Genomic DNA, 16,175 nt, shown 5'->3' with positions numbered 1-16,175 from the left:
CTGCAATGTAAAAGTTGGAACTATTTTTTTGCAACCGTTTCTTTTGAATCATCCTACAGTCATAAAGCTGCTGTGTTTCTCGCTGATGATAACTGCTTGCGTACATTGTACTTTGACCACTGCAGGTTGTACGTGTGTGTGTGTGTGTGTGTGTGTATAGATGAGTGAATGAGGGTTTAAATTTCACTGTGCTGCATCTGGATTAACTTTGGGATCTTGCTTTGGAGGATCCCCACTGCCAACATGTCAACATCTGTACAGGTGGATCCAGTCATGGAGACAAGGTATGGTGGAGTTGGCCGCTGCAAGTGCTCCTTCTGGTTCGCAGTGGCCCACGACGTAGTAGGTGTCTTCATCATGATGGTGGGGGTGTTTGGAGGGCTCGCTATCCATGATTTGTTCATTTACGCGGGGGCTATCGTCATCTTCCTAAGCCTGATCTGGTGGGTGTTCTGGTACTCGGGGAACATCGACGTGCCACCTGAGGAGCTGGAGGACGACGTGGGCCTGATCAAGCTGAAGAACCGTGGACTCAGCCGGGCGGTGAGGCGCGTGTCCGACCGCCTCTCCAGCAGGATCAGGAGCTCTTTCAGAAAGAGCAGCAGGCCCGTCAGAGAAGACCCCGCAGGCAACAACACAGCTTCAAACACTGGTACAGAGGTGTCGCTCTCCACCATCTATGACAGCACCATCGCGTCCTCCCCTAAAGGATTAGTGAGAGAGACATTGTCAGTGTGAGCTAAACCACTGCAGACTGTAAAAGGGACACGGAGAGTCACTGAACCTGGATCTTTATGTTTGCTTCCTTTGCTCGTTGGGTTAAAATGGATTTAGTTTCTGTGTTTGCTTTACTAACATGCACCAGTAGGCTAATGATTAGGCAACCCTGAAGTCTTGTCTGGATAACATCCACATGTTCTTATCTTGCTGATAAGATGTCAACTTTGCCCACCATAACACAGTGTTGCAAATGGCTCTGATTTAGAAATCTCAGCATTCTCATCTGCCACAGTTTAGTTTTGATAAATGTTTGGTTGACTCACATATTTTGCAGTGAAGCATGTGGTGACTATCAATATAAATGTAAAGGGTATAATAGGTTCTGATGAGGCTGACCTTTATTTGGGTAAAATGGGACCAGCATATTTATTTATTTTGTGACTACTGGTAAATACTTTATAATCTCAGCTGTACAGATCAAGTATGTCCAAAACTGTCTCCAACTGTACTGAAAAGTCCCTGGAGGTTTTGAAGTCTCCTATGGTGATTGTGTATTTCAATCTCTATTTGCAAACTGGACCGTGATTGGCTTTCATACTGTTTGTGATGTCACATTTGTTTGCTTGAAGGTTCACTTCTCCAACTGACATTTCTGAGGGAGATACATGTTTCTCCTTCTGCAAAGCAGCAAGAAAACAACCATTTAACTACAATCTGCACACACCAATCTGTATCCAAGGGAAGTCCTCTACATTCATTATTATTGTTAAATAATGTTGCTCTGCGTCTGTATAGTAAATAATTACACAGGAGATAAGGAATATTTTACTGGCCACCAAAAATAGCTGGGAAATGTTCTGGTTGTTGACATTTTTACAACATTTTCTTGAGTTATTTAACAGCCTCATAGACAATTCCAGCTGCCAGGAGTGTAATTCTGGTAGAGAAATTCTAATTCCCTTTATGTACTAAATATGGAACTCACTCAAACCTACCCATGCATCGTCACATGTTTTTTAATATAAACACTAGTAGTAGTACACCATATCAGACAGTGGAAATAAAGTTATGATTCTTCTTTCATCTCCTGATTTAGCCAATGCTAATTAAATGTGTTATATCTTGACAGAGCTAACCATGTAAAAGCAAAGTATAACTAGTGTGACTATATAAGATCATACACCAAAAGTGCCCAGTCATTGTTAAGAGCCTTTTCTTTTTTTTAAGGAAACTTTTTTCAGATCAAGTATCCAGACTGTAGCTTCCAAGTAAAGGAGAAATCTAAAGTTATCTTGAGTTATTTAAATCCCAGACAATATCTTCCAGGTCTGGTCTGATCATATCTCTTAGATTAGATATGACCAAAGTGATCAGAGTACAGATTTCAGCGGACTGTGAAGAATCTCAGGTCATCTGATTACTCCTAATTGAGTCATGATAGCCATGAATCAGCGGCTTTAATCCAGTCTGGTTTCTTCTGCTGGTTTTACGTGCTTTGAAAGAGCAGAGGCTCTTTCTGAGCTCACAGGAGAAGCCAAGGACACAAAAGTACAGCTGAGGATGATGGTAATGTATTTGTTATAAAAAAGGGAATTGGACAAATGGAAATTTATCCTGTTAATTGCACTAGATCAAAAGCCTGTGAATCGCTGAAGAAAAGTTTAACCCCAACCGGTCGTCAGACACCGCCTACCAAGAGCCGGGGTCTGTCCCAGGTTTCTTCCTCAAAGGGAGTTTTTCCTCGCCACTGTTGCTTGCCCTGGTGGGAACTACTAGAACTTTGGGCCCTTGTTAATTATGGAGTATGGTCTAGACCTACTCTATCTGTAAAGTGTCTCGAGATAACTCTTGTTATGAATTGATATTATGAATAAAATTGAATTGAATTACGAATCAACCCGAGTCCGATCCCGGCTCCAGAGGTTGAGCATCATCCTGAAATAAATACATAAAATGTGATTCAGTCTCACAAATGCTGCACTGCTGTCGGAAATACTCATTAATACAAAAAATGTGTAGTATTCTGACACTGAAAATAATCTTGTATTCACTGTTTCTTGAGTAATGTTACACACTACAGTGCACAGCTGTGTTCAGGAGCTACCTGAGCCTTTTTAATATTTATTCCGCAGTAGGAACCAATGGATGTGGACTTCAGAACAGATGAGTCAAAGTCAATGGTATTTTCATGAGAGTTCTTCACACAAGTAAAAATAATAGTGTATATCAGTAGCCTCATCCTTTAGATTGTAAAGCAAATAGTTCAAATGAAGTAAATTGCCTTTTGGCAATGTTCCATTTACAAAAACAAATTCTGGTATTCATACATTTCATTATTATGTTTAATATGTGTCTATTGTTTATATATGCATCAACTACCAAGGCAAATTCCTTGTAAGTACTTATTTGGCAAAAAAAACCTGATTCTGATTCTTCACTTGTCATCATTGATGATGTCAAATTGATTTCCTGACTCTTTAAAACATTGATAGTTTCCTAAACTAATGTGCGAACAATGGGAATCATATGTAAAGCAATAAAAAAAGAAAAACAAATGGGATCCTGAGCAACAAATACAAAACTCAAAATAATATTGTTCATGTTCAAAAGGGGTATGGAGAAGTTAAGAAAGCGTGTCTGGTCCCACCCTATCTTTAGTTTTTTTATACATTAATCATAGATAATAGAAATTGAATGTGCATCCATCGGTGTCCATGGTGAATACATTCATTGATGAAATGCCCTTGGTGCTGTTTATCTCATTTGTTTTCTTGCCAAAGATAACTGAGTCTAATCAGATCAGAACTAATCATTGGGTTGTGTTGCACATCCTTAAATGAACCACAAATTATCGGTAATAGCCCATGCTTTTAAAAGGCAAATCATTTTTCATCTCATTAACTTTGAAATGGTTCAAAGCAAGATAACATCAGCTGGTTTTTTAGAGTCCACTTGTTTTTCCAACACTTGGTTATTAACACTTTTTCTGCTTTGGTCTAGTTGTGACATCATTCCGTTGTTCTAGTGAAATCGTGGTGGGACACATGATGCTGCTGCTGCGAGGTCCAACCTTCATTTGGAGAGAAAACATGTTGTCAGAATAGTTAGCATCTTAAATGTCATCTAAATATTACAATGTAATGATCGAAATTCTTCTGTATCTTTGTGGTCTGCTGTAGATATTGACGTACAGTGATGTATATTTTAAATACATACAGATGAGTGCCAACAGTTTTTTTTAGGTCCAATGGTTTCTCATAGTCTCCCAGAAAGGAACTGATATGTGATGAAAAATTCTTCAAAAAGGACGTAGAAAAGATTATGTATTTGGATGTACAATTGTACTGTGGGTTGTCCATTAGACCAGAGGTTCCTAATGTTTTCAGCCAAGGGCCCCTTACAACAGAGAATATACCAGGACCCCTTGTGTGTCCCTTGACTAGTTTGACGTAGCCTTTTTTTAAATTTAATATTTACATTTAATTTTTTACAATTCTATAGTCTTAGTTATGTGATGATGTATTATGTAATGAAATATATTAGACATGCTGTATATTAGAAATGGTGATGCTGGCTCCTGTCCAAGTAGTAGTTCAGGCTAGTGTACCCACCCGATGACAAGGAAATATAAGACATTTAGTTACAAAAAAGTGTCATCTCAACACAGAATACCCCTGAAAATATGACTTTGACATCATTTCAATTAGCTGCAAGTAAACCAAATATCAAAGGATAATAGAAAAGGGCTAATTCGAACTGCATTTTAGAACAAACACACACACACACACACACACACAAACACACACACACACACACACACACACACATACACACACACACACACACACACACAGAGAGTAGGGCTTATGATATATATTTATATATATATATATATATATATATATATATATATATATATATATATATATATATATATATATATATATATATATATATTTTTCAAATTAATTTCAATTAAATTTTTCAAATTAAAAATGTGATGTTTTATTTTTGCTTCACCCTGCCTTTTTTAAAATCCTATCTCTGCATGTAAAACTGTCAAAGTTAACTTTTGTAGTTCCACAACGCTTACAAAAAGACTACAACTCCCAGTAGGACTCTCCTGTCATATGACAGCTCAGTGTTTTGTCATGTGATGTTAACACTGCTCAGTGAGTCCGTTTCCTTTGCTCGCAGTGCCACAGGCTTCATACTGAAACACTTCATTCCTCTCCAAAACGGACCTCCACATTTTAGACGGGTCCCTTCATGGCTGTGAAACTACAATTCGGCTTGTACTTAATACAGTTTATCTGCTCACCAGGCTTGATACAACTCTTACATGTCAGACTGTGACAGCCCCAGCGGCTCCCCGGCAGGCCTCTCTGTTCACCGTGTGAGCATCAGCTATCACGCCGCGGTTGAGTGGGTCCAGCTCGGCTACAGTAGCAGCATGGCCCCGGTGCATCGCTAGCCTGGGCTCTTTATGGTTAAAAGCACATTATATCGGCGGTAAACCGTTTTAGCTTGGATGTCACTACTACCGGAGTCTGGCTGTCAGGATGAACGGTGAGTTTTGTTGTCTCATTGCCTTTTGCTCTCCCACAAAAAAAAAACACATCATGAATTTAAGAGCAGATTTAGTAACTTATTTGTTTCCTCCAGACAGTAAGTTTGGGATTTCTGCTGACTTGGTATCGGCACTGCAGCTACTTCCCCAATGTTAGTACACAACTAATGACCTTTCTTGTCTGTCAAACCTTAGCGATGTAAGTAAAAGAAAGAAAATGAAAGCAATTCAACACTGTGTACACTGCATGACTGACTGCTCCTCCATATACACACATGCTGTTAGAGTTCACTGTGACAACCTGGAAAAACACTAAGGTTTTGTTTTAAAGTGGCAAGTTAACACGAGAGGCAGTTATCTTGAGACTAGTCTCGAGCTCATAGAGGTTTGGTTATGAAGAGTTGCTAATGAGTGGTTGGTGGAAAGGGAGTGCTCCAGCTTCCACTGTCAGGGTGCCCTTTGGCAAAGCACTTGACCCAGAGCTGGTCCAGTGGGTAAGCTAGCAGCTTATAGAAGATTGTGTTCAAACTGGAAAACGTTATAAACAAACTGTTTCCATACTGACTGTGATGGCCATGACTTTGGCCAGCAGTTCATTTACACAGGTATGACTGCAATGACTGGTAATTTATTTTCTTAATCCATCACCAAACTACATTTGGTTAAATTCCCTTGTTTGTCTGTTCACCTTTTGCAGGCACTCAGCAGAGTGATACCAAGAGACAGCACCTCCTGGAGAGACTGCTGGATGCGGTCAAACAGGTGAGTCAGGTTATTTGAACGTTCTTTACGGTCGAGATCATAGTACCATGCTTTATTCCAAAATCTGCCAGGACTTTTGCATGGTTGAAAAAATCACCTCACCTTACATATGTCAGGTATTTGCAGTTGGTTTGTGGTGTTAGATTACCTATTAGTTCCTTTATTCACTGTGCACCAAAACACACTAGAGGAAGCAAAACTGAGCACCGCTTACACCTGCGCAAGTTAACCTTCTATTGAATTAAGTGCAAATAAGTTGAGTATATATAAGGAAAACATTAAAGAGTAGAATATGAGTGTTTTCTAAGTGTGTGAGATTTTAGTTGTTGGGGTTTGATGTGATGTCCTTTCCCATGCATGAGGCAAAAGAAAGTTGGGACTGCATGTACAGTACTGGGGTTAGTCAGAGTGGATGACTATACCTCTGTTCCTCTTCACATTATACATCGCACACTTCGGGTTTAACTCTGGTTCCTGCGGCCTCGCAATGCTTTCTCCATTGTTAGATACAACAACAGTGGCAATGGTAACGGCAATAGGAGTCCCCCTGTCCCAAAAAACTGGACTGGTCTCACAACACAGATGCCGTCGTCAAAAGGGGAAGGATGTGACTGTTCTTCCTGAGGAGTCTCGGGTCCTTCAGTGTGTGCAACAGACTCCTCCTAAAGATATTTTATCAGTCCGTAAAAGCTTGCCGGCGCACTGTTCTTAGCTGTGGTGTGCTGGACTGGTAAGATCATGACTGGTGAGGCCAGCAGACTGAACAAAGGGAAGGTCAGCTGTGGGATCTGGCTAAAACTAGACAGTCTGGATTAAGGGGAAGACAAATGAAGGACAACATTATAGCCATAGGCATTTCCTCTCATCCCTTCCATAATGGGCAGCCCATTCAGCCACTGGTACTACCCACCCCAGGTGCAAAACAAGGCTCCTCAGATGCTCCTTTGTACCTGCTGCTATCAGACTGAACAGCAGCAGTGTGAACCTCGGACTATAACGTCGAACACGGAGCCATTTCTCCACAATGTCTGGTCCATGCGGAAAACTGCTGGCCTGATGACATACTGCATCTTACTATTGATACACTCTTGTTATATACTGTATTATATACCATTTCATGTTATATCCATATTATATATGCATATATATTGAAGCTATAAGTTATATTATTAACATTGTTATATTGTTGTACTATAGAATAACTCAATATTGTATACTACTGCACCTTTATACTATGTCTCATTTCCCTCACTATTTCCTACTGTATCATATTATATAAACTTCATTTCCAATGAAGTTAGGTCATTGTGTAAAATGTAAATAAAAGAGAATACAACAATTTGCTATACTATTTAACCTATATTCCATTGAATACACTACGAAGACAAGATATTTAATGTTCAAACTTAGCTCATCTGAAATGGATTGACGCAAAGGAAAAGTGTGTCACTGTCTGATGAGTCCACATTTCAAATGCCAAAGAGGAAAATACAGATTGTCATCAGAGCAAGCATCCGTGATTTATGGGTGTGTGTTAGTGCCCATGGCATGGGTAACTTGCACATCTGTGAAGAAGTGCATATATGGTTTCGGTGCAACATATGCTGCCATCCAAGCAACCACGTTTTCAGGGATGTCCTTGCTTATTTCAGCAAGACAATGACAAGCCACATCCTGCTTGTGTTACAACAGCGTGGCTTTGTAGTAACAGAGTGCGGATACTAGACTGGCAGTCCAGACCTGCCTCTCATTAAGCCTTTTGTTGTCTCCCCGTCAAAATTAAAAATGAACACTTTTGTTCACGCTTTCTTTCCATGTTTTTAACTTTTTCTTACGTTTTGTCCCTTTTTTCAATACTTTTGATGCTTTTTTTACGTAACCCCAACTTATTAACTTTAGTTTTACAGTACATTTTGGAATAAACCTAATTTACAGGAAGTTATACCATATGTTTGAGTTTGAAAAGCAGAAATTAGGAGTAATTTCAACTAAAATTACAGGAATCTATGTTGATGGATAATCACAACTTTTTCAAAACCCCTCCAATTGTTTTGTATCAAATTCAAAATCAGGGAATATTTGCAAAAAAACAACAATACCGTATCATTTTGACATTAAATATCTTGTTTTTGTAGTGTATTCAATTGAATATGGGTTGAAAAGGATTTGCACAATCACTGAATTCTGGTTTTAGTTATGTTTAACACAATGCCCCAACTTCATTGGAATTGGGGTTTGTACTATATTATGTTAATATCTTTCATTGACCCTTTATACATACATATATTTCCAGTGCCAAATCCGCTTTGGAGGAAGAAAGGAGATTGCCACAGACTCAGACAGCAGGTAAGAGAAGCGTCCCGTTGCCAAGGAATTTTTTAGTTATATATTTGTGTTTTATTCAGCCCCCCAAAAGGCAGTTTAGTTTGCTTGTTTAGTTAAAGGACACTTGATGCTGTAGGCTCATACCTTTAGCCTCTTCTGTACAGCAATCTGGCAAATGCCCAACTTGAGGATGGGTTTCTTCACTACAATGAATGAAATAACCTTATTTTTTGGATGACATGGTAACACTGCTCTTAACTCAGAGGGCTATTTTAACGAGCATCTCAGAGATTTCAGCATGTTTGGAGAACTTTACAGTTTTTCACATCATATCTATGCAATAAGAAAGTTATGACATTAAACAAAAAAGAAAAATGGGTTATGTATGAAAGATGATTTACCAACCATTTTTCATCAGAGCTTAATACTGTCAGTAAGAAATATTTAACCAAAATGTCATATCCTGTGCTGCTCAGATGTTATTTTGAGGTTTTTAGTAGTACCATTTTCTTTTTTTAGTTTTTATCTTTTTATTTGAAACTGTAAATGATGGTTCTAGCAGAGTTTAAAGAGCACCCATAAATTCAAGTGCCACAAAAACACTCATAGGGTGCACATACTCCAATAACATGTCTTTGTCTCTGCAGGGTGATCTGTCTGTGTGCCCAGTTTGAAACGGTGTTGCAGCATGGCCTGCGGAAGAGCCGAGGTCTGGCTCTCACCGCCGCTGCTCTTAAGCAAGCTGCAGGCTTCAGCACCAAGACTGAAGGAGGTACGATAATTAGCTGGCTGCATGGTGTCTGTTAAACTCGAAAGTTGGAACTCAAGGTGGCAACTTAACTTTAGCCTACAGCATTTACTTTGGAAACAGCAGAACTGAGTGCTAACCTTGCTACAAAGTAGCGCAGCTTGTTATTTTGGAAGTCATGGAGGTTTGGAGGACACAGATGTGTCAGTGGGAAGCTCCGAGCTGCAGGATAACCACAGCAACAGACGTGCATAACCTGGCTGTGAGACCAGATGTTAAGACTACAGTTAGTGTTAGAAATGGCATGCATAGGAGGGTCCCTGTTTCCTTGTTTCACTCTTTCAGTTGTCCTTATCTGTCAGTCTTTAAGCCTCCGTCTCTCTGTCTCAGTCTGTGGTGGGCAGCACACCTGCTGTTTCTTTGCGCTCCTAGAAAGTGTCATTATAAATGCACGCTGTGTGCTCAAGCATTGTTCAAACCCTCCAACGTTTGTTTCAAATTCCAGTCAAGATCTCAGAAATTCTAAACAGCCTATGGCATGCTGAACTACGGGGAGATGAAATTATAGCTGGCACAAAAATATGGAAGACATCTGGGATATTTCCAGTTGATGTAGTAGTGCAGTCATAAAAAAACAACTTGTTTTAAATATTTCAATCATTTAATTACAGCAGCCCTTCCATTTGACATTTATTTGAAATGTTTTTTGTAAGAAAGGAGCTTCTTATTGTCTTCATCCCACTAAATAAGTCCACCACCCATCATGTGAAACATCAGTAATTTGAATCGATTCTAAACTGGATATTATTTAACTACATGATATGAAGTTGGTATAATAGTGGAGCTTATAATAATATGTTCATAAAATTGAACTGTAAATGTTTAGGTGTGTTTGGTTAAGTTTGCATTTGTATTACTACAACATGAAGTTTAAACTATATATTTTTTACTTATTTAATTTATTATAGCTTTTTTTACATATTTATCTATTATTTTTAGCTAACCATTTTAAACCTTTATTCATAACTTTTAGCCATCTGATTCAACCATTTATCCATTATTTTAAGCCAACAGTTCCATCTGTTTATCCGTTACTTTTAGCTAACTATTCTATCTCTTTATCCGTTACTTTTAGCTAACTATTCCATCTGTTTATCCGTTACTTTTAGCTAACTCTTCCATCTATTTATCCATTACTTTTAGCTAACTCTTCCATCTATTTATCCGTTACTTTTAGCTAACTATTCTATCTCTTTATCCGTTACTTTTAGCTAACTATTCCATCTGTTTATCCGTTACTTTTAGCTAACTCTTCCATCTATTTATCCATTACTTTTAGCTAACTATTCCATCTATTTATCCATTACTTTTAGCTAACTATTCCATCTGTTTATCCATTACTTTTAGCTAACTATTTAATCCGTTTATCTATTATTTTTAGCAACCTCTTTTAACAATTTTCCATTATTTTTAGCTAGGTAGTTAATCCGTTTATCCATTACTTTTAGCTAACTGATTCAATCATTTATTCATTATTCTAAGCTAACTATTCCATCTGTTTATCCATTACTTTTAGCTAACTATTTATTCGGTTTATCTATTATTTTTAGCTAACTGTTTCAACCATTTATCCATTACCTTTTGCTAACAATTTCAACCTTTTATACATTACTTTAAGCCAACTATTTAACTATTAATCTATAAGTAATAGCTTTTTTAATCAGCCTAGTATTTTAACGGTTTAATCTATTACAGTTTTGACTATTTCTTTTAGCTCTCTATAACAGCTCAACCTTTACTTTAAGCTAGCTACTGTGTTTTGACTGTGCCAACTATATTATTTATTAAAGTTAACCAGTTATCCGTCTTTTGCAGACATTTATCCACTCATTTTACTTTTAGCCAAATGCTTTGCTTGGCTTGCTTGGTACCTATTTTTCGTTTACTTAGTTGCAACGTATTGTGTTCAGTTATTATAGTTAGACTTAGTCTAAATTCTTAACATTCAACTTCTGACATTTCTCCGTTGCGTCAGGAAATAATGCTGGTCACTTTTTGCCGATGTCTATTTCCTTTCGCTTTCTTTGTGATGGAATTTTAAACTCCAGTGTTTCCAGACTATGGTCCTCAGATCTCTGCAGGGTAAATCCAGACTGCTAGCTAGACCAGGGGTCTTCAACTGGGGGTCCTCAGAGTCAATGCAAGGGGGCCTCCAAGTTATTTTTAAGTTTTTTTCAAAAATGAAAATGTCTTAACATGAATCCAACATATTATAAGCCAATATAAATCCCCCCTGATAAGGCTTAGGCTTACTGGCCTATTGGTATGGTAGTCACTGAGGTATCATCAACAGATACAGTTCATTTTAAGGATTCACTTTGCCACATGTATGTTTACCATTTATTAAATCATGCTAACAATTATTAGACTATTTGAATAGCCTATGCAAACAAAGATATGAAGGCTTTAGGCCACCCTACATGTTATTGTAGGCCCAGTTTAAAATGCAACTTATTTTTCTATGTAGTCCTATGGGTCCCCGTTCCATCTCTCTTTCAGTTAGGGAGTCCTTGGCTTATAAAACATTGAAGACTACCGACTAAGACTATCTGTCCAATCTGAATTTTCTCTCAAACAAATAAAACAACTTTTGAAAGTACAAGTTCCTATCCGAGGGTATTTTGCAGCGGCTCCCTGCAGATTTTAGTGCCGCTCATCGTGATTGTGATTGTTTAAAAGAAATGCCAATTAACCAGAGCTTTTCTCCCATCCCAGAATGCTGTGTGGACCAACCGTCCTCCATGTCTGTGGAGGACGGTCTGGCAAAGCGAGACTATAGTTGACTCACATTGTGTGGACATATTTTTGAAAGAGATGAAAGACTAATTTCTAGTTTATCAAATTATTTGAGCTATTCCACCTTTGCATGTACCCACTGAATGAGAAACACTACTCTATGGTGTCTCCATGCGGAAATGAACAGCTCTGAGATTCAGTTTTATTTTCAGCCATCAGGGCTTATAAAGACCTTAGGGACATTAGTTTCACATTATACTGAATTGTTTCTACTGTGTCATATTTAACAACCTTGTGGCCATTAATTCCAGATGGAGGAGAAACGCAGGACTTCTGTAATGGCAATCACGTCATTACCATTAGCATATCTGACATTTTCCTGTATTTCACAGTCAATTAGAAGAAAGGATTGTGGCTGAACTCTTGGATTTGGAGCTCCCTAATGAAGCCAAACCCTTTGTCAAAGCCAGAATAGCGGCAATAACTTTAACACATTATTCTGGGGTTATATGCTAATCATATGAAAAACAGTGGCATAACACTCATTCCTATTAATTACGAAAAAACTTGACACAGACCCACATGATTTTTTTGTGTCCTTTTATCTTTTTCCCCTGTTTTATAGAAAATAATACAATTGTATGACTTCTGGGTTGAGTGCAAAATATGGAGAGGAAAGAGTTAGGAGGTCAGGATGGAGCTGTGTGTAAGGGGGTGTGGCTATATGTTAATGAATGTGCCGACTCTCAGGACTTTTATAGTGTTTTTGCCACTGATTCCCTTGCCTTTTGGACCTCTTGTGTAACTCAGAACATTCTCCCCCCCCCCCCCCCCCCCCCCCCCCCCACAAATGAGATGGAACTGATTCTCTCCTTCTTTGTCTGTCTTTCCTCTTCCTCTCCCTTTTTACCCCCTCACCAGAGTTAACTTTCTGGTTCTATGTGAAGGAGCATCTGAATCGCCACGAGCTCCAGCGGTTCTACTCGTTACGGCACATCTCCTCTGAGCTGGGCCGGGGCCGTGCCTGGCTGCGCTGCGCCCTCAACGAGCACTCGCTGGAGCGCTACCTGCACACACTGCTGGCTGACCGCCCACGCCTGGGGTTAGTTGTGTGTGTGTGTGTGTGTGTCTGGCTTTATTAGCAGATCATACTGTATGTATGATTTCTTTTTCACTTTCACTGAAGTTCAGTAATCTCAATAATAAAGATATTTACAATTTGACAAAATGCTTTTAAATGTTGGCATATCAGTGTGATCTTGCATGCACGCTCTTTGCGTGCATTATACTGCCACTCCAGAATCTATTCACCTCCACCGTTATGCTCTGTACAGCCTGTATTTCCTCAGCTGTGCAGTTTTTTGTTTTTCTTTCGTTGTCTTGATAAGAGATGTTACTTTACCTCTCTGCTTTCTAGAACTTACTATGAAGACTGGGCTTTTATTCTTGATGAAGAGAGAGCAAGTATGCTCCCCACCATGGCTGCAGGTGAGTTTGCGTTTAAATGTTGCAGATAAACATAGACACACCAGACTGTGGTGGGGTTGTGGGTGTGTCAAGTGCTAGCTGCATGGTAAACATTACTGTAGTTTGAAATGCCACTCAAAGGGAAGTGTACACCAGTTACCATGTTAATGTTGCATGTCATGCTTTATAGCATACCCAACATGCATATGGCAAACATCCTGTATGCTACATGCCACCATTCAACATGTTAGCAAGTATACACATGCTAATGGCATGCTAATGTCACATATACAATGTTATAACTAATGTTACAAATTCATATAATGTAACATTAGCTAAAAAATAACACGATAAAGTTGCGCTACGTCTGACAACACACAGCGGAGCCTGACAATTTGAGTTTGAGTTATTCAAAATGGCTGACGTACAGAGGGAAAGCCCTTTTTGATAAATCTTCTTGTGCCACCCTCAGGCAAGGCTATATTTTTTGCCCCATTAGTGGTAAAGATATTAGAACAGTAAAGTTGTGTCCCCATATTTTATACATCCAAAGATTGTATCTGCTGGTGTTTTAATGAGCATTACAACTTTCTTTTAATCTCATTGAAATTTAAGCATGCTTCGAACAAACGGAGCTGCTGTAAAAGCTGTAAATTAACTGACGCTGCACTTTACTTGTTTGTCATGACTAGATTTGGTGGGAATTAATGTCCTAACCCTATTAGTGGGAATGTCTGTGCTCTTACTGATGATGAGCACAAACTCTAAAATATTAAGAATACAAACCACTGATCTTGTGCCAGAGCCTTTCCTCTTTGCTCATACACAGGCAGATAGCCTGAGTTCATCTTAGGTTGCTCACTCTGACTGCCCGCTCCCAGAAAAGCTTACAAAGCACTTTGCAGAAGTTCAAAAGCTTTATATGATTTTAATACAGCGATCTTTCATAAATTACATTTCCCCTGTCTCTCTTCATGCTATGCTGTTCAGGTCTGAACTCCATCCTGTTTGCCATCAACGTAGACAACACTGACCTGAACGGTGGGGTGACGCGAGGAGGCTCCTCGGTGTCCCATCTCCTCAAGGAGTCCACGCAGGGCATCGGCAGCCTGTGGAAAGAGTCGACTCAGGGGGTCAGCAGCCTGCTGCGGGAGATCAGCACCGCCACAGCCGTGGTGCCCGGCTTCACCCCCAGAGTGGACGAGGTCTCGGACCCACTGCCTGTCCTGCCACGCAGCAGCTCTGCTGGTAGGATTCACAAATCTTTCACATAGACTTGTTAGTTTTGTTGCAACACACAGAGGGTGCACCTAATAATTTACAGTACAATACAAGAGCTGCGCAAGACATAAAAAGTAGCATGTTTTCTTTAGCCTTTCTTCCTCTCACAGATTCCTCTCACACTTTTTTGTAATTTATACAGCAGCTGCAAGAATCAAACACTTTCTCAAAACTGTGCAAACATGACATCTATTTTGGGAGAATTTCAGAGTATTTGTAAGGTGTTTCTGTTATTTTGTCCACCCCTTGAATACAATGAGCGAAACATCATGTTCCTCTGGCTCTAACATGAAATAAATCACTCAGATGCTGTAAATGTACTCCTAGAACAATTATTTATGTCACTAAAGCATCACAGAACCAGCACAAACCTAAAGTAGATAAAAAAACATATGGTTCAGTTGGATTATGTAGAATGAATGCACTGGTGGAACAAATCCAGTGGATGCAACACAAGGCGTCTGCAGCAGAGTGCTGCAGCAGTGATGAAATCCCCCATGAAAGGAAAAAAATTCCAATATGTCGGTTCCTCCTTTGACCTCATTTAGCTGTCTGCCCCGGTCTATTCCAGCGGGAGCAACTTCCACCGTTTTCTCCTCTTATGTTCTGCTCAGTGGGATGAACACGCTTTTAAATTTGAACTGAATGAATGTAAATTCTAAGCTGTGTGCCAGTTCCTCAAGTTGGGAACTCATTCAGAGTATTCATTGGTAGGCTCCCTATTGCACAGCCAGGCCTTTTGGCTTTGAAAAGGAGGAGGGAGTTGGACCACATATAGTGAATTAGAAAGGCTTAATTGAAATGAACTTAAGATGCTGAGGTCACCAGTACTAAGCTTTAGTGTATGAACATTCCGAGGCAGCCAGTCCAGACGGGTGAAACGTACGGAATTCAAAGTCTCGCTTCACTCATGTTTAAAAATTGATCGTTCGAACGTTCATCGAGCTCTCAAGATTCACTGTAACCTTCCAAAGTGGTCTCACCATTGTATTGCTCTTGAACGCTCTAAGGCACTGACTTATGAAAACTTTAGAAACAGCCACGCAATTGCATTTTATTATCAGATTCAAAATACCGCCTTACCAGCACTTGTGGCACCTTTTCCGACACACGTGAGACCAGGTCGCCTCACTAGGTCGGTTTCACAGGCACTTATCCCAGTTCCCTCATACAAAAACAACTTTGGTCAGAAATCTTTTTTTTTACACATATACAAAGACGCATTTTAAAAAGGCATACAAACGGCTCCTTTTTAATAGTTACACTTGCACACATTAAAAAATTAGTTTATTTATTGTCCAAGCCTTGTTTGCACTGACCTTATTTGTCCAGCCCTGATGATGTTTTGTATAAATGTCTTTTGTCCTTATGTAAGTGTATTGTGGATTTCATTTGTCAAAATCCATTTTTTTTATATCAATGTCTTGTATTAATGTCTGTTATGACGTGCTGTAACCATGCTCTATGTTTCTGCAGAACAGGAACCTGCTGAAAACCAGTTTTTAA

At 39.2% G+C, this 16,175-nt stretch overlaps 2 protein-coding genes across 3 annotated transcripts in view; both read left to right on the top strand.

Moving 5' to 3' along the window:
* Positions 1-179: 179 nt before the first annotated feature.
* On the top strand, positions 180-759 carry LOC117937460 (transmembrane protein 238-like). The gene has a single exon (XM_034861451.1). It carries the CDS (start codon positions 244-246, stop codon positions 736-738), a length of 495 nt encoding a protein of 164 aa, XP_034717342.1. The 5' UTR covers positions 180-243; the 3' UTR covers positions 739-759.
* Positions 760-4,888: 4,129 nt separating this feature from the next.
* The window catches only part of snx29 (sorting nexin 29), a 168,508-nt gene continuing 157,221 nt past the window's right edge, over positions 4,889-16,175 (top strand). For both annotated transcript variants that reach the window (XR_004655164.1, XM_034861446.1), the window contains exons 1-7: positions 4,889-5,289; positions 5,988-6,052; positions 8,346-8,398; positions 9,025-9,149; positions 12,843-13,023; positions 13,339-13,409; positions 14,379-14,636. Coding sequence is in view for 1 of the 2 variants with exons in the window: in XM_034861446.1 (XP_034717337.1) it covers positions 5,283-5,289; positions 5,988-6,052; positions 8,346-8,398; positions 9,025-9,149; positions 12,843-13,023; positions 13,339-13,409; positions 14,379-14,636 (760 nt within the window). In the remaining variant the exon portion in view is untranslated. The remainder of the gene's footprint in view (positions 5,290-5,987; positions 6,053-8,345; positions 8,399-9,024; positions 9,150-12,842; positions 13,024-13,338; positions 13,410-14,378; positions 14,637-16,175) is intronic.

Source organism: Etheostoma cragini, chromosome 21 (genome assembly GCF_013103735.1).
Source record: "Etheostoma cragini isolate CJK2018 chromosome 21, CSU_Ecrag_1.0, whole genome shotgun sequence".
Classification (NCBI taxonomy): Eukaryota; Metazoa; Chordata; class Actinopteri; order Perciformes; family Percidae; genus Etheostoma; species Etheostoma cragini.
This window is presented reverse-complemented; position numbering and strand designations above follow the sequence as displayed.